Source organism: Sorghum bicolor, chromosome 6 (genome assembly GCF_000003195.3).
Source record: "Sorghum bicolor cultivar BTx623 chromosome 6, Sorghum_bicolor_NCBIv3, whole genome shotgun sequence".
In the NCBI taxonomy this organism is placed as follows: Eukaryota; Viridiplantae; Streptophyta; class Magnoliopsida; order Poales; family Poaceae; genus Sorghum; species Sorghum bicolor.
The window spans coordinates 46,561,116-46,576,786 of record NC_012875.2 but is presented as its reverse complement, the minus strand read 5'-3'; the positions used below and the strand labels follow the sequence as shown (position 1 = coordinate 46,576,786).

General features: G+C 49.2%; 2 protein-coding genes across 2 annotated transcripts; one reads left to right on the top strand and one right to left on the bottom strand.

The window, feature by feature from the left end:
• On the top strand, nucleotides 451-2,830 carry LOC8065836 (glutamate decarboxylase). Its single transcript, XM_002447875.2, has 4 exons — nucleotides 451-840; nucleotides 974-1,848; nucleotides 1,965-2,017; nucleotides 2,102-2,830. Exons 1-4 carry the CDS (start codon nucleotides 749-751, stop codon nucleotides 2,546-2,548), a joined length of 1,467 nt encoding a protein of 488 aa, XP_002447920.1. The 5' UTR covers nucleotides 451-748; the 3' UTR covers nucleotides 2,549-2,830.
• Nucleotides 5,730-10,190, bottom strand: LOC8065835 (putative lipoxygenase 5). The gene is made up of 7 exons (XM_002446509.2): nucleotides 9,392-10,190; nucleotides 8,415-8,948; nucleotides 7,858-8,181; nucleotides 7,679-7,764; nucleotides 7,162-7,574; nucleotides 6,804-7,070; nucleotides 5,730-6,711 (listed from the first exon to the last, which is right to left on the bottom strand). The coding sequence occupies exons 1-7, from the start codon at nucleotides 9,786-9,788 to the stop codon at nucleotides 5,958-5,960; spliced, it is 2,775 nt and encodes a 924-aa protein (XP_002446554.1). The 5' UTR covers nucleotides 9,789-10,190; the 3' UTR covers nucleotides 5,730-5,957.

Below are 15,671 nucleotides of genomic sequence, written 5' to 3'. Positions count from 1 at the left end.
CTAATTGCACAATTTAATGTGTAAAATTACGAGATGGATCTTTTAAACTTAGTTAGTTTATAAATAGATAATAATTATCAAATAAAAACGAAAATGCTACGACTTCAAAACTGAACAATGGCTAGTAGTGTTTCCGAGAATGAACCGTCCACATGATTTTCGACTCAAGGCCTTGTTTAGTTCCGAAAAGTTTTCGGATTTCGGTACTGTAGCACTTTCGTTTGTTTGTGACAAATATTATTCAATTATGGACTAACTAGGATCAAAAGATTCATCTCGTGATTTACAGCTAAACTGTGTAATTAGTTTTTATTTTTGTCTATATTTAATGTTTCATGCATGTGCCACAAGATTCGATGTGACGGAAAATCTTGAAAACTTTTTGGTTTTCAGGGTGAACTAAACGAGCCCAAGTTGTAGTGCAAAGAATTGCGATAAGCAGATCGAGGCGTGACAGACACAACACACCCGAGTTCAGTGCCGAAAGCCATGCGCCCGGTCCGAACTCCGACGTACGAGCGGGGCGCGCACGCCCATTGTTCTCGGCAAGAACCACGGCGCCCCGACCACGTCGCGCCCATGCGCGTCGTCCTCCTTACAAAAACCATCGTCACCGCTCTGCCCCCCATCCTCTGATCTGCTCCTCTCATCTCGGACAAGGCAAATTTAACTAGCTCTTTACAGAGCAACGGCGAAGCCAGAGATCCGCCGCCGTTGAACCCCCAAGCGAGATCGAGGACGTACGAAAATGGCGCTGTCCACGGCGAACACGAACGCCGCCGAGTCCCATCTGCACTGCTCCACCTTCGCGTCGCGCTACGTGCGCACCGCGCTCCCGAGGTATCCTCCTGCTAGCTCCTTATTTGCGCGCCGCCGGCCGGCCGGCCGCTTGATTGATTGGCGGCCGGAATCTCCTGGGTTTTTTTTTAATCCGCTGTGCGTGCGTGCCATCGTCGTCGTCGTCGTCACGCAGGTTCAAGATGCCGGAGCAGTCGATCCCCAAGGAGGCGGCGTACCAGATCATCAACGACGAGCTGATGCTGGACGGGAACCCGCGGCTGAACCTGGCGTCGTTCGTGACCACGTGGATGGAGCCCGAGTGCGACAAGCTCATCCAGTCCTCCATCAACAAGAACTACGTCGACATGGACGAGTACCCCGTCACCACCGAGCTCCAGAACCGGTGCGTCAACATGATCGCGCACCTCTTCAACGCCCCGATCGGCGACGACGAGACGGCCGTCGGCGTCGGCACGGTGGGTTCCTCGGAGGCCATCATGCTGGCCGGGCTGGCGTTCAAGAGGAAGTGGCAGAACAAGATGAAGGCGGCGGGCAAGCCCTACGACAAGCCCAACATCGTCACCGGCGCCAACGTGCAGGTGTGCTGGGAGAAGTTCGCCAGGTACTTCGAGGTGGAGCTCAAGGAGGTGAAGCTGCGGGAAGGGTACTACGTGATGGACCCGGAGAAGGCCGCGGAGATGGTGGACGAGAACACCATCTGCGTCGCCGCCATCCTCGGCTCCACGCTCAACGGCGAGTTCGAGGACGTCAAGATGCTCAACGACCTGCTCGCGGCCAAGAACGCCGAGACGGGGTGGGACACCCCGATCCACGTGGACGCGGCGAGCGGCGGCTTCATCGCGCCCTTCATCTACCCGGAGCTGGAGTGGGACTTCCGGCTGCCGCTGGTGAAGAGCATCAACGTCAGCGGCCACAAGTACGGCCTCGTCTACGCCGGCGTCGGCTGGGTCATCTGGAGGAGCAAGGATGACCTCCCCGACGAGCTCATCTTCCACATCAACTACCTCGGCGCCGACCAGCCAACCTTCACGCTCAACTTCTCCAAAGGTATATAGGTCCCCGTACCTGCGCTTCGATCTGTAACTCTGTTGCTTTTGTTTGATCAATTTGTTTTCAGACTTCCACTGAGCAAACAGTGAGTTCATCTTCTGCCTTTCTCTCAGGTTCGAGCCAGATTATCGCGCAGTATTACCAGCTCATCCGCCTCGGATTCGAGGTAATATAACCACAACAGCTTGCATTCGCTGGGCATGTGTGACTGATGACGCCGTTTCGATCGGGCACCATGACCGATTGGCAGGGGTACAAGGACGTGATGCAGAACTGCCGCGACAACGCGACGGTGCTCCGCGAGGGCATCGAGAAGATGGGCTACTTCGACGTGGTGTCCAAGGACTCGGGGGTGCCGCTGGTGGCCTTCTCCCTCAAGGACTCCTCCAAGTACACGGTGTTCGAGGTGGCCGAGAGCCTCCGGCGGTTCGGCTGGATCGTGCCGGCCTACACCATGCCCGCCGACGCCGAGCACGTGGCCGTGATGCGCGTCGTCATCCGCGAGGACTTCAGCCGGGGCCTCGCCGAGCGCCTCATCGCCGACCTGGGCAAGACCATGGCGGACATGGACGCGCACGCCGGCAAGAAGGCGCCGGACCACCCCAAGAAGTCGGTGCACGACATCGAGAAGGAGGTCACCACCTTCTGGCGGAGGCTGGTCGCCAACAATAAGAAGAAGAGCAGCATGGTGTGCTGATGGCCGCTGCGTGCGGAGGAATAACGAAACATTCTTTGATTCGAGATCGATGTTTCACATCATCACGAACTCAGTTCTTCTTATGGCTTCTCTCTTTTTTTTTGGTTTACGTCTGCGTATGTGTGATTCGATTTGAGCTCCCATTTTGTCTGTTTCGATTTGTGCGCGGTTGTTCGCGCCAATTGACGAGAGAACTTGTTAACTCGAAGGATGTAGGCATATATATATATATATACATTTCGAGATGAAGTACAGTAATGAACTTGGGCTTCAGATGACAAATTCTGGATTTGTGGTTGCTCACTTGCTCGGAAGTTCAATAATTAAAATAATTGGTGGCTTGCCATCGATCAAAGCGAGGAAAAATCCTACAATCTTGATCATAGACTAGCCGGATGTTATATGTCGTCTAGGAGTATGTTTGGATGGCGTTGGTGCAAGCCAACCTCGACGTCCACAAATTGTTCGATGAAATGCCAACCGCTGCATTTGTGTTCCAAACATGTCCAGCCTTAACCAGTTGCAGTGATTGCCTTTTCAATCATGCTCGCTTGTAAGCTTCAAATACTTGTTTCTGTCTCTTTTCCAATAAATACATTCCAAGCACCGATCGGAGATTTAGAGAAGGACAGCAATCTGAGCAGGAAGAAGAACAGCAAGGGATGGAGAATTTTAGATGTAGGAAATGTAACAAGTATTGACTGGAAACTTGGAATCATCATCGATGTCTATTCTCAACAATAGGTTCGCAGGCGCGACACACTACTGATCTGCTATTCATATTATTAGATTAGATGGCTCATGACCTGTCGTGGCGCAATCTGAGATATCTGATTTTGAATGGAGTTGGCGATGGGCCGTTAGTTATTGTCGTGGGCCGTCTGAACTTGAAACGGATTCAAGAAGGGCCTTGCAACTACAAGGCAGCGAGGGCCCAATTTGTTTTCACGATCGCGGGCCAATCGATGAGGGCAAAAACGTAAATTCACCGTTGCTAGGGCTTGAAACCGCCCCGGCGCCTCCTGCTGGTGCTATATATAACCGCGCCCCTGTCCATCTACAACATCACGACCACGCGCCGCCGCCGCCGCCATTTTGGTTCTCGTCCGTCTAGCCGCCATTTTGGTTCTCGTCCGTCTACTTCAGATTTCTCTTTGTGCTCTTGTTATTTTCTCTCTTTCTACTTTGTTTCATTTCATTCTTTGGAGCTTCTGTTCTGCGTTGGACGATGATGATTTGCTCATATATACCATCAAACTCTGAACAATCATACGCTGTGTTGATTGCACAAAGCTTCCGTGAGTCTGATGCGATCTTCTGCCTCCAATCCTTCCATCTGGTTTCAATTCTTCGTTTCTTTCGTTTTCTTCAATTTTTCGCCTGTTTGTTTCTGAATAAATTTGTTTCCAAGGCAATAAATTAGAGTCTCTGATGCGCTTCTTTCAATGGCGTTTTCAGCGCTGTACGTTGCCGAGAGTGATTGGGCTAAGATTCTGGCACGAGTTGTCATCTGTATGGCTTGTGCATTCTACTTGCCCATACAGTTATTTGATCTGTTTGATCCCCCCTCCTTGTCGTTCAATTGCAAGATGAATATTTTGAGATATTTGTGTGTGTTTTTTTGCCTTGCCGCACAATGGCTTGCGCCCTATTGCTACTCTGGTCAACATTTGTGCCAGATAATCTAACGGACGTAATTCCAACTTTTACTTGATAATTGCATAAACATGTCTAAACGAAAAGATTGACTTGAATTTAACTTTGGAGGCAATAAATTAGAGTCTCTGATGCGCTTGTTTCAGTAGCGTCTTCAGCGCTGTACGTTGCCGAGATTAATGGGGCAAAGATTCTGGCACTTCCATCCATTTGTATGGCTTGTGCATTCGTCTTCCCGACAGTTAGTCTTGATGCTAGGATTGCTTCACTCTTAATAAATTAACAAGATCATTGGGACAAGATCTTGGCCCTTAGATTGGCTATAATATTGGTTAAGATCTGCGTATAACTTTCATTAAATTATTTTTGAATTTGGTAATCACAAAATCACCTAGTACTGTGTAGAAAGGGATGTTAGCTCTTAGACAAATCTGAACAAGTGCATTTCTTCACATTAAAGAATCTTGATTAAGATCTGTGTATAAACTGGACCAATTGGGCAAAGATTCTGGTAATCAGCCATCTTTTTGCATGAATCTTGATTAAGATCTGTGTATAATAAATTATTACCAAATTTGGGAAAGAACAAAAGTCAGTGAGTACTGTGAAGAAACTTATGCCAGCTCTTCTACAAATCTTGCTTATGCACATAAAGTGGACCATCTCGTTGCTTGTATAACGCATTCAATTACAGGTCAAACTGCACTTCATTTGATGATCCAATTATATGACGCCTTCAATTACAGGTCAAACAAAACTTCAATTGGCGATCTGATTATATGACGCCAGTAATCATCAATCAGGTGAAGCAAATCATGACAGCAAAAAAAAAATGAGTCAAATCACGACAGTAAAATGCCTGTTTGAAGATAGCACAACTTGAGCAAATATGAATAAGCATACTTAAAAGTTTGACTATCACCTTATATGACGTATTGAACTTTTCAGACTTACAACGCATTCAACTGTTTAGACAAGTTGACTGCAAAATGGGGCAGGTAAAAATGTTGTAGTATTTCAAGAAAGCAATGTTTCAGCAAGACAGCACAACAAACAGTTCGGATGACATTTGCTTATCAAGGGAATTATATAGCAATGACTATTGCATCGATTATGTTTTCCATATCTTCACACCCATTCTGTTCCTCCCAGTCTCTGCCCGTAATGCTTGAAGATTGCACAGCTGACCAAGTAATGAATAAGCATACCTAAATTTTTGACCATCCTAATATGGCGCATTCAACTGTTCAAACAGTTCTTAAGTTGTGACGAACCTAATATATGATGCCATCTGTCTGTTCTAACAAATCTTGGCTGCAAAATGTCGAATTTAGAAAATATCTCAAATTTTGACTATCACGCATTCAACTGGTCAGACAGTAGTGAAGTTTTAGCGATCAAATTATATGACGCCCTCGGGTCAGTTCGAACGAAATGTTGACTGCCAATTGTCGCGGGGGTAATTGAAGAAAACACAGCTTGAGCATGACAAAGCACAGCAAACAGTTCTGTATGATGACATTGCTTTGTCCAAAGAACTCTAATGATTATATTTCATTGATTTTTTTTCTATAATAACAAATTATTTACACCCATTCAGTTCCTCAGTGTCTCTCCCCTAGTCAAAAATCAAACTCCACCTGTTCAGACCTCCAAATCAATGGCAATTTGGCAATGGGGGAGAAGTAAAGCAAAAAAAAAATCATTTTGCTTCTGCTTAGATTTCTCCCATGGCTATCGGTACCGCGAGAGACTAAATGGTGACGCTGTTGGGGATGCCGCGGCAGGTGATGCCCGGCCCGGACGTGGGCGCCATGAGCTCGTACGGCAGCACGCCGGCGCCGCACCGGTTGCGGCGTCCCGTGTCCGCGTTGCGCCGGTCGATCTCCTCCTCGGCGCGGCGCACCTCGTCCGCGAACTCGCGCGCCGCCGCCAGCGCCGCCGGGTCGGCCGTCCACGCCTCGTCGGGCCGCTCCCCGAGGTACTGCTCGTCGGCGGAGTGCGTGGACAGCGTGTCGATGACGGTCATGAAGGTGGTCGTCTGCGTCAGGCTGGGCAGCGCCGACAGGAAGAAGCGGTGCGGGTCGGCCACCAGGTGCGCGTACTCCGGGTCGCCGTCGGCGGGCACCAGCCGCCGCATGAGCGGCGGTCGGTTCGGGATGTAGCCGCCCAGCGGGTACTGCCCGAAGTTGAGCGCCGCGTGCTGCGCCGAGGTGAGCCACAGCAGCGTGGTGAGCAGCGACGCCAGGTCGCCCGGCGTCGACAGGCGCGGCCACCACGGCGCGCCGCGCTTGTCCGCGTGCCCCGTCTGCACCGCCTCCCTGTACCACGACTGCAGCTCCGTGTCGCCCTGCACGGCTTGGTCGGACGGGTAGTACATGGCCACGTACGCGTCGCACCACCGCGTGATGGCGTCCCAGAGGAGCAGCCCGTCGGTGGCGTACGGGTAGTCCTCGATCAGCAGCCGGAGACCGTGCGGCTGCGTCGGGTCCTCCACGGCCATTCCTCTGTGTTGTGACAAAGAAAACACCCATGTCAGCAAGCACCATTGCATCGCACGAAGCATCACAACTTTCATGTGATTGATTGATCTGTGTACCTTCTGATGAGATCGGCAGGGAGGCCCTCCTGGTCGAGCCGCCAGAGCTCCTGGTACGCGAACGAGCTCATCTCCATGCAGTAGCGGCCGGGGGTGAAGCCGGACTCGATGACGCCGTCGCCGTTGATGAGGATCTGCCGCGCCAGCGCGTTGATCTTGAGCGTGTAGCGCATGTGCGGCTTGAGCAGCTTGAAGATGGGGTGCATCGCGCTCAGCTGCCGGTGCGCCGAGATGATGAACGGCTCCATGCACGCGTGCGTCCTCAGCCTGGCACAACTCATGATCAGTGGAATCCAACACTTTTGACTTTGAGATTGCCTCCTCCTGCAAGACTGACACAGACAGTGTCGTGTCGTACCAGTGGTTGATGAGCTGGTGGACGCCGGCGTCGTTGGAGCAGACGTGCGCCTTGGCGAGCTGCCACAGCCAGTTGCTGGTGGCGTCGGCGGGCGGCGTGAACACCCGCTTGGCGCGCGCGCACCCGTCGGTCATGGGCGGCAGGCACAGCTCGATGGCGATGGGCTTGAGCGTGCCCGCCGCCGTCAGGAAGAAGAGCGTGCGCGTGCCGTAGGCCTTCCGCCCGTCCTGCGCGTTGATCCGGTCCAGGAACGGCAGGAAGATGTCGTGGTAGTCCAGCATGTACAGCCGGTTGTCCTGCAGCGCCTGCCGCACCGACATGCCGTCCAGCTGCCCGATGATGTGCTCCTCCGTGATGGCCGACTCCGGCGGGCCGTACACGGCCGGGTCCAGCTTGCTCATCGGCGGGAACGCCTGGGAAGAGAGACACGAGGAAACGAACGGCAGTGAGATGAGCGAGCAGTGGACGTGTAGTCTCAATGTCCGCGGCGTGTTGGGCTTGTGATTGAAATGTGTACCTGAAGCCGCTCGATGTTGACGGGGTTGATGCCAGCCAGCGCCTGCCTCGCGAACTCGTCGTCGCGCAGCCACGCAAACTTGTCCTCTGCCACACAGAATGACAGCATGAGCACACCATTGTCGTGCCCCGTATCTTATCGTATCGAATCTCCATGGATCATGGGTGGGGGTCGCTTACTCTTGATGATGTCGGGCGTGTCGTAGCGGAGGAGGCCCTCGCTGTTCTCCTGGATCTTGCGCACGAAGGGGATCTTCTGGAACAGCTGGTCCTGCAGTGCCTGCTTCAGCCGGAGGCCCTCCTTGAAGAGGTTGTCCACGTCGTGGAAGCCGGCGAAGTCGCGGATGTCCGGCGACACGGAGCTCACCAGCAGCGGCATGAAGTTGTGGAGCAGCGCCTTGAGCGCGCCCTCCGACAGCATCTCGTTCTTGCCCTCCTCGAACTCCTCGTCCCGGGACACGTAGATGGGCTCCGGGTACTCCACCCTGCTCTCCGCGCGATCGTCTGCGAGCGAGCAAGCAAAGCAGCAAGCACCGTGCGTGCGTGACGAAATGTTAGCGTCGGTCGGTCAACGTCGCCCGCGATCGGGTGGTTTCGATACGAAAGCTACGCGCGACGGCGACCTCCGCCGTGTCCGGTCGGCCACAGTTACTGTCGCGGGATTTATGGGGCGGACGGCGGTGGTGACAAGAAGTGAAGAGTGAGAGGGGAATTGAAAGCGGAGAGGGAGGCTGCACCTGTGAAGGTCTTGGGCCGGCCCGTTCGCATCCGGCGCGGGTACGGCAGCTGCTGCTCGCCGCCGAGGATCGGGCGCGCGAACTCGGCGCCCTTGTCCGGGTTGCCGAGGTCGTTGTACACGTCGTACTCCCACACCCGGTCGGTGATCCTGCGCTCGCCGGTGGTGTCGGCGCCGCCCTCGCCCCTCAGGTCGCTGAGCTCCTGGCGGCGGAGCTCCTGCAGCCCCGGCGGCGTCTCGGCCGGCAGGTAGGGCTTGTTGGTGAAGAACACGCGCGGGTTGCGGTCCACGCGGGTGGGCTGCACCCACGAGTTGCAGGTGAAGTGCGCGGGGCCCGAGGGAAAGCCCTCCACCACGATGCTCTCGATGAAGAACTCGCGCTGGTGCCGGTTGAGCACGGTGACGGCGCCAGGCTCGCCGAAGCACCCGTCGACGGTGAAGTCCGCCGTGTACACCACCCGCTCCGCCTTGACGTCCTTCTTCTCGAACCACCCCACCAGCGCCGACCGCCGGCTCTTCTTGGGGCCCCCTTTTCCTGCCACCAATTCATTTCGATCGTCAGGTGAATGCTCGCCGCCAGGCGTAAGTAAAATTCGTTCCATTTCCGTTTCGACGCCGAGGAGACGGTAAAGACGGCGGCTTTTGGCAGAAATCAAATCAAGAGAGACAGCTCCACGTGATGGTCCATTTGGAGATGATGACTCGGAGACAGAGGCCCCAGACGTCAAGGCGCACCAGCTGGAATATTCTCGCCGCGCGCGGGTTTCCATGAAGGTGAAGGAGCGGCGAGTGGAATGGAAAAAAGGGCGAGGAGGAGAGAAGAAAATGGAACCAAATTGTGCTACTGCTAGTAGCATACAATTCAAAGATGCAACGCAACCGCCCGCCGGATGCGCCATGGAATTCCATGCCGTCGCGCGGCGGCGGCGGCGGCGGTGGGGGTGGTGGAGGTGGGATCACGGAAGAAATGTTTCTTACTTGGGTCGGTCTCCGTGCTGATGAGCTCGAGGAGGACGCTGCGGCCGACCCTGTCGGCGTAGGCGTCCAGCTGCTCGGCGACGCGGCGCTTGGCGTCCTCCTTGCGCCTCCGCCGCACGGTGACCACGGCGCGCGCGGCCACGCTCTGCGGGTGCGGCTCCGGCGGGGCCGTCCCGGCCCTCTCCTCCGGCGGCGCCGGGGTCACCACGACGCGCTCGGCCAGCGCGCCCACCGGCGCGGTCGACCTCAGCGACGGCCGCCGCTTGTGCGCACTCCCCTCCCTTCCGACCGCGGCGAAGCAGGGCCCGCCTCGCCGCCGCTCCCGGCCCGCCGGCGACGCCGCGGCGGCAGAGCCCGGCAAGAAAGATCTCCCAACCAGCTCCATCGCCGACGCCATGGGCTGAAGAACTCTAGAAACTTCCTACCCCCTTCGATCGATCGATCGTAGCAGTTAAGGTTTGGCTGGCGCACTGAAGAACCAAAAAAAAAAAAGATCAAATCAAATCGCCGGTCAAAACAGCTCGGGTGTTTTTTTTTCCTTCTTTCCCCTCGCGTTCTAGTGCTTTGGACCAGTCTCTGTTTGTGCAGTGGCCGCGAGCTACCCTTGCTCGCAGTGGGAGAAGCACCATATATATAGGCGCGCCGCCCGGGGGACGGTCACTCGGGTCAGCTGTGGGACTGGGAGCAAGTGAGGACTCGACGGGGCCCGCGCGAGCAGCAACCGACGCGACGACGAGTTCATCTCGGTCTCGCTCGGCTGGGGTTGGACGGAGACGGAGACGGAGACGGACGCGCAGGGGGGGCAGGCGATGCGGAATCCTGCGCCGGCCACACGTGTTGCATGCGTCGTATGCGACGGGGAAAAAATGGAGGCCGGGGACGGGGAGATGCGGGGCCGAGGCTTCGACGCAGGTGATGCGGACAACGATGCCCCGGCGGACCCCGGCGTGTGTGGTTGCTGATTCGGACAACAATGCCCCGTGATGCAGCACACTGTATCAAAGATGTTGAAAGGTGTTGTTTAAAAAAAAAAAGATGTTGAAGGGAAGACTTCCAATGTGCCCTAGAGCCCACACTACGTAGAGCTCAAGTAACCAAAATTCTAGGACAAAGGGTACTGATTGGTAAATGACCAAAATTTGGTACTAAAACTTTGACAAGCTACAATTTTGTAATACAAAAAATTACCAACGTCTCACAATTAGCATGCCAAAGATATGAAATATTCTTGTCTTGGTTTTGGAAAGTTATTCCTACGAAGTCTTTGGTATGGCAATTTGATAGCCAACTAAACATGCCCAAATTGCTATGTATAAGGTGGTATGGTGAATTATAAAATTAGAGATAGTGTCTCTATTCAGAGCTTCCCAATGCACCAAGCTAGGCTAGAATACTGCCTCGGCCTCAATGTCTCCCTACAATATACACGTAACATCAAGCCCTGGTCTCTATATCTCCGTACAATATCCATGTAACATCAAATAGTTACGTCGCAACATGTTAGAGACTGCAGCGACATGCATCCCCGGCCTCCATATCCCTCTAAAAGTTCCACATAACATCAAATAGTGATGTCGCAATATGTTTGACTGTCAAAGACACATGCAAGAGAAGCACATGTGTCGTCTAACAAAAGGACCAAACAACACTCAAATCATGTGTCGTGGCTGAGCAGGGCCAATCTACATGTCTTCGTTTGGGCCGCCACTAAAATGTTATTTTATCCAACTGTAAATTACTCTTTCAAATAGAGAATCAACATGTCTTTGACTCCGTTGTTTAGTTCTTGACCCTAGTGACATGATATCCTGGACGCTCTAGTGGCCGAGGAAAACTATAACATGAGTTTAGTTTCTAGGACTATGTCCAAATTACATAGCAAGGAATAAGAATGAAACAATGTATAAAAGGAATAAAGTAAAAGTAGCTTTTAGACCCTAGCATAATAGCTTTTGTTTTAGAACAATGTTGCTTGCTTCCTCGTCTAGATACAATTACTTTTTTTATTTGAACCACTAGGAAACATATGCCCTTATATTAGGGCCTTGTTTACTTCCTAGAAAATTTTGCAAAATTTTTCACATTCCCCGTCATATCGAATCTTTAGACGCATGCATGGAGTATTAAATATAGACGAAAATAAAAACTAATTGCACAGTTTGGTCGAAATTGACGAGACGAATCTTTTGAGCCTAGTTAGTCCATGATTGGACAATATTTGTCAAATACAAACGAAAATGCTACAGTGTCTATTTCCCAAAATTTTTCGGAACTAAACAAGGCCTAGGTTATTCCTAACAATATAGCCGGCTGCTAGTTAGTTGATGCCAACTCATCAATGTGGGACCATGTGTATGAATTTTTTTTAAAAAATTATAGTATCTTCTCTCCTCTTTATATGTGGTCCCCAGTTTATTTCTCCTGCATGCTTGTGTCCTCGCCTCCTCGGGGAAAGAGCTCCGAGCCAGCGAGGAACCAAATGCTGACGAGGTGATTTTTGCTTGCTCTCTACCCTCCATGTCACCTGATCCTAGTCAGCTAGCTCCGTACTCCATCTATCCTATTTGTCGTTTTGGCAGTTTATTTGGATGTCTAGCGGACACACCTTATGTCAGGTTTAAAGGACCTTGATTGTATTTGGAAGAAAGCTAGAATAACATATAATAGGACAGAGAGAGTAGACGGTTGTTAGAGACTCTCCTAAGCTCCAAAGTATACATAACTCATATACAACCAAATGTACGACCAGAGTGACTTATAGTTCAGAAAAAAAATGTAAATCTAACATAGTGTCACAGTTTAGTATCTTAAGTTTGATCAATTATAAATAAAAGATATCAATATTATAAATATCATTAGGTTTATTACAAAATGTATTTTTGTAATAAAATAATTTAAAGCCATAAACATAAATAGTTTTCATTAGAAATTTAATTAAACGTGAACTAATTTCGTGGCACACAACTCGTAGTTGCATTCGGACAGAGGGAGTATAACTCGGACCCAAAGATAGCTTTTATGACAACCTGCTACCTTCTAGCAATAAATGGTGAAATATTATGGCCTCGTTTTGATTACCTTTGCTAAATTTTAGTTAACTAAAATTATTTTAGTTATTTTTAGGTGACTAATGGAACTAAACTATTTTAGCTTCTTTTAGTTAATGTGTTTAAAACTTTAGCTACTAAAGTGACTAAAGTTTAGCTAACTAAAATTTAGCAACGAAACAGGGCCTATATTTTTTTAGGGGAAATGGCAAATACTATGAAATAACAGTATTACTCAACTAATGTCTTATATAGTTTCTTCCCCTAAAGTTTACTCCCTATCTCATCAGATATTTGGACTCACGCATAGAGTATTAAATATATATTAAAAAATAACTAACTGCACAGATTGCAACTATTTTGCGAGACAAATCTTTTAAGCCTAATTAGACTATGATTTAACAATATTGTGCTATATTAAAAAAACTACAGTAAATATATGCTAATAATAGATTAATTAGGCTTAATAAATTCATCTCACGGAGTGCGAAGACTTTTGTAGTTTGTTTTTATTATTACTATGCAAACACTCCTATGTGATTCTAATATGACAGCCGATGTGACGTTCCAAAACTTTAGGCTGTGACATACCCATTTGTATTATCATTCTGTAATTCTATATATTAAATATTTCATCCCCCAAATGATTTTATATAAAGAGTTTTAACTATAAAATTTTAGATCTTGTTGGGCTCTATAATTTTGATATAGGGTGTAAAAAAATATTTGAAACTCAATATATATTTTTAAATAAAATCTTGTCAACTTCAAAGTTATAGATTGCGTTGACAACTATAGCTTTTGTATAGATTATACCAGCGTTCGATGTTATTTAAAATTTCTGAACTCTAAGTTTTGAAATCTTGAAACATAAAACGGATATCAGTCTTGGAGTTCGTTCAATTTTGAAGTCCACACCTTAATTTTCATGAAGTGTTGCGATCATGCATGCGCAATTAATCAAGATTTTTGTCATAGAAGTCAAGCCGCTAACCACCACAATACCACATACGCGTGGGGGCGTGAGGAATACAGCTGTAAGCTACGAGTGTACAAATGGGTATTCTAATCTAATTTGGGTGTGGTTATGCGTGTGAGTTCATGGTGATTTGAAATATTTTGTATGGTCGGTTGGGCAAGCGGTGGCATACATGCCACAATATATAAAACGAGCAAAGCTAGCTTTTGAATGAGTGAAACACACATGGATCCTTAAACTTTATTTATATTTAGATCTGGGTCCATGAACCGTCAAAATGATAATCTAAATCTTTCAACTTTTGAACTCGTACATTCAACAAAGTGTTAAATAAGGTAAATGATACCTAAAGTGAACTTAGGGAGGACGGTGGAGGATTTGTTCCGGCGCCTATTGAGCACTGTCGAACTCGATCATTGGCATCATATCGCTTTGTCGGAAGTCGTCGCCGGATGATAACGTCCGCGTACCATGTCTTCTTCGGCGGCACGGTGTCGCTACCTGGCGCAAAGGAGCTCTAGAGGGTGAAGGCGCTGTTTTTCTTCTCGCTAGTGCTACATCGTCGTAGGCTTTGGACCACGGAACATTGTATACGCCACGGACTACAAGACGCCGACGATTGCCGCTCCGTGCCTAAGGGAGTGAAACCGGGGATCATTTCTTTCTCGGTTGTGAGGTAGGAGCCTTGGCTCAAGCTCCTCAACTCGGTTGGCCTTGTCGCTTTGGTGACGTAGGCCAGTGCTACTTTGGTCGACGGGTGGCTCCTAGAACGCCAATGTCTGGCCGCTGACACACGTCTTACCTTCAACACGATTGTGCTCCTTGTCTCATGGACCCTATGGCTCGAGAGGAACAACAGGACCTTCCAGGGCACATCGTCTGGCGTCCTGGATCTCTTTCGTGCGGTGATCAGAGAAGCCGAGGTTTGGGTAGAGCTCGAGTTTGGGACTCTGGCTACTCCTTGCCCAATTTGGTTGCAAAATCTGAGCTTGATGTAATACACCGCCCCAAACCCAGTAGCTAGGTTTCCTCGGGCTCTCGTGATGACTCTTCACTATCGTGACTGCTCCAATTTGTAATGTTTGCTTCTATAACTTTCTCTTAATGAAAAACATGTAATATGCCGGATCGAGAGAAAAAAAGTGAACTTAGATGGAAATATTAAAAAAAGTTAAAGAACCCTATGGTCAATTTAAATGTTTATGAACCTAGATGAGAATGTGGAAAGTTCAAGAACCCACAATGCATTCCTTTTTGAATATATGTATTGCTCCCGTAGTCCTCGCCTTGCCTCGGTGCTGATCTCTAATTAATTTGTCTCTTTGATTTCCGCAGGAGGTACAATAATTTGAAGCGTAAGAGAGTTGGAATGATCAGTGGCAAAATTACACTTTTCGTATATGCCTAGTAGCGTTTGTCCTCTGAAAACTGAAAAGGCAAAAATCCTGCCGAACTCCGTAGAAAAGAGGCATGCATGTGTAGTGGTCAAAAGGCGGTATCTTGCAAAGTAGAGTACTAGAGTGAAACAATCAATTAAGGCAACCTTATTGTTTCTGTCTTGAGTCTTGACAGCACAGCACAGCACGGCACGGCACGCATACAACAGAAGCCGAACTTCCGCTGATTGACACCTGTGAATTGTGATCATGTCCTGATGATAAGTGATAGTGGGTTTGCAACAAAATTCCGTTGCATATATATCCTGATAACCGCCCAAGAAGCAGAAGGAGCAACCAACACTCCAGCAGAGATAGGTACGTGTGGCGCGAAAGGCCATGCATAGACATGGGAGTACTAGGTCATCAATTTTTATTTTTATTTGATAAATATTATCTAATTATAGACTAACTAGGTTTAAAAGATTCATCTCATGATTTACAGACAAACTGTGCAATTAGTTTTTGTTTTCGTCTATATTTAATACTTCATACATGAGTACAGTACGTAGCACAACTTCCATGTCAGCAGCACAAATTCTAGCGAGGCCGGTGGCATCCAGGCCTTGTTCAGTTCCAAAATCTTTTAGATTTTTAGATACTGTAGTATTTCGTTTTTATTTGATAATTAATATTTAATGTTATATATGTACCGTAAAATTTAATGTAAAGAAAAATATTAAAAAGTTTTTGGTTTTTAAAGTGAACCAAAAACTAAACAAGACCTCAATCCAAGAGGCCGGCCAAAACGGCGAAAAGCCAAAAAGGGGGAGATTACCCTAGCTAGCTAAAAGCTATCACCTCCGCTCCGGTGCCCG

Excerpts from the sequence above, each read along its gene's own strand:
- LOC8065836 (XM_002447875.2), top strand. The coding sequence starts at position 749 with ATGGCGCTGTCCACGGCGAACACGAACGCCGCCGAGTCCCATCTGCAC. Across the intron at positions 1,849-1,964 it reads CACGCTCAACTTCTCCAAAG|GTTCGAGCCAGATTATCGCG; the intron begins GTATATAGGTCC and ends CCTTTCTCTCAG. Across the intron at positions 2,018-2,101 it reads TCATCCGCCTCGGATTCGAG|GGGTACAAGGACGTGATGCA; the intron begins GTAATATAACCA and ends ACCGATTGGCAG.
- LOC8065835 (XM_002446509.2), bottom strand. The coding sequence starts at position 9,788 with ATGGCGTCGGCGATGGAGCTGGTTGGGAGATCTTTCTTGCCGGGCTCT. Across the intron at positions 8,949-9,391 it reads CAGCACGGAGACCGACCCAA|GAAAAGGGGGCCCCAAGAAG; the intron begins GTAAGAAACATT and ends AATTGGTGGCAG. Across the intron at positions 8,182-8,414 it reads CCGGCCCAAGACCTTCACAG|ACGATCGCGCGGAGAGCAGG; the intron begins GTGCAGCCTCCC and ends GCTCGCTCGCAG.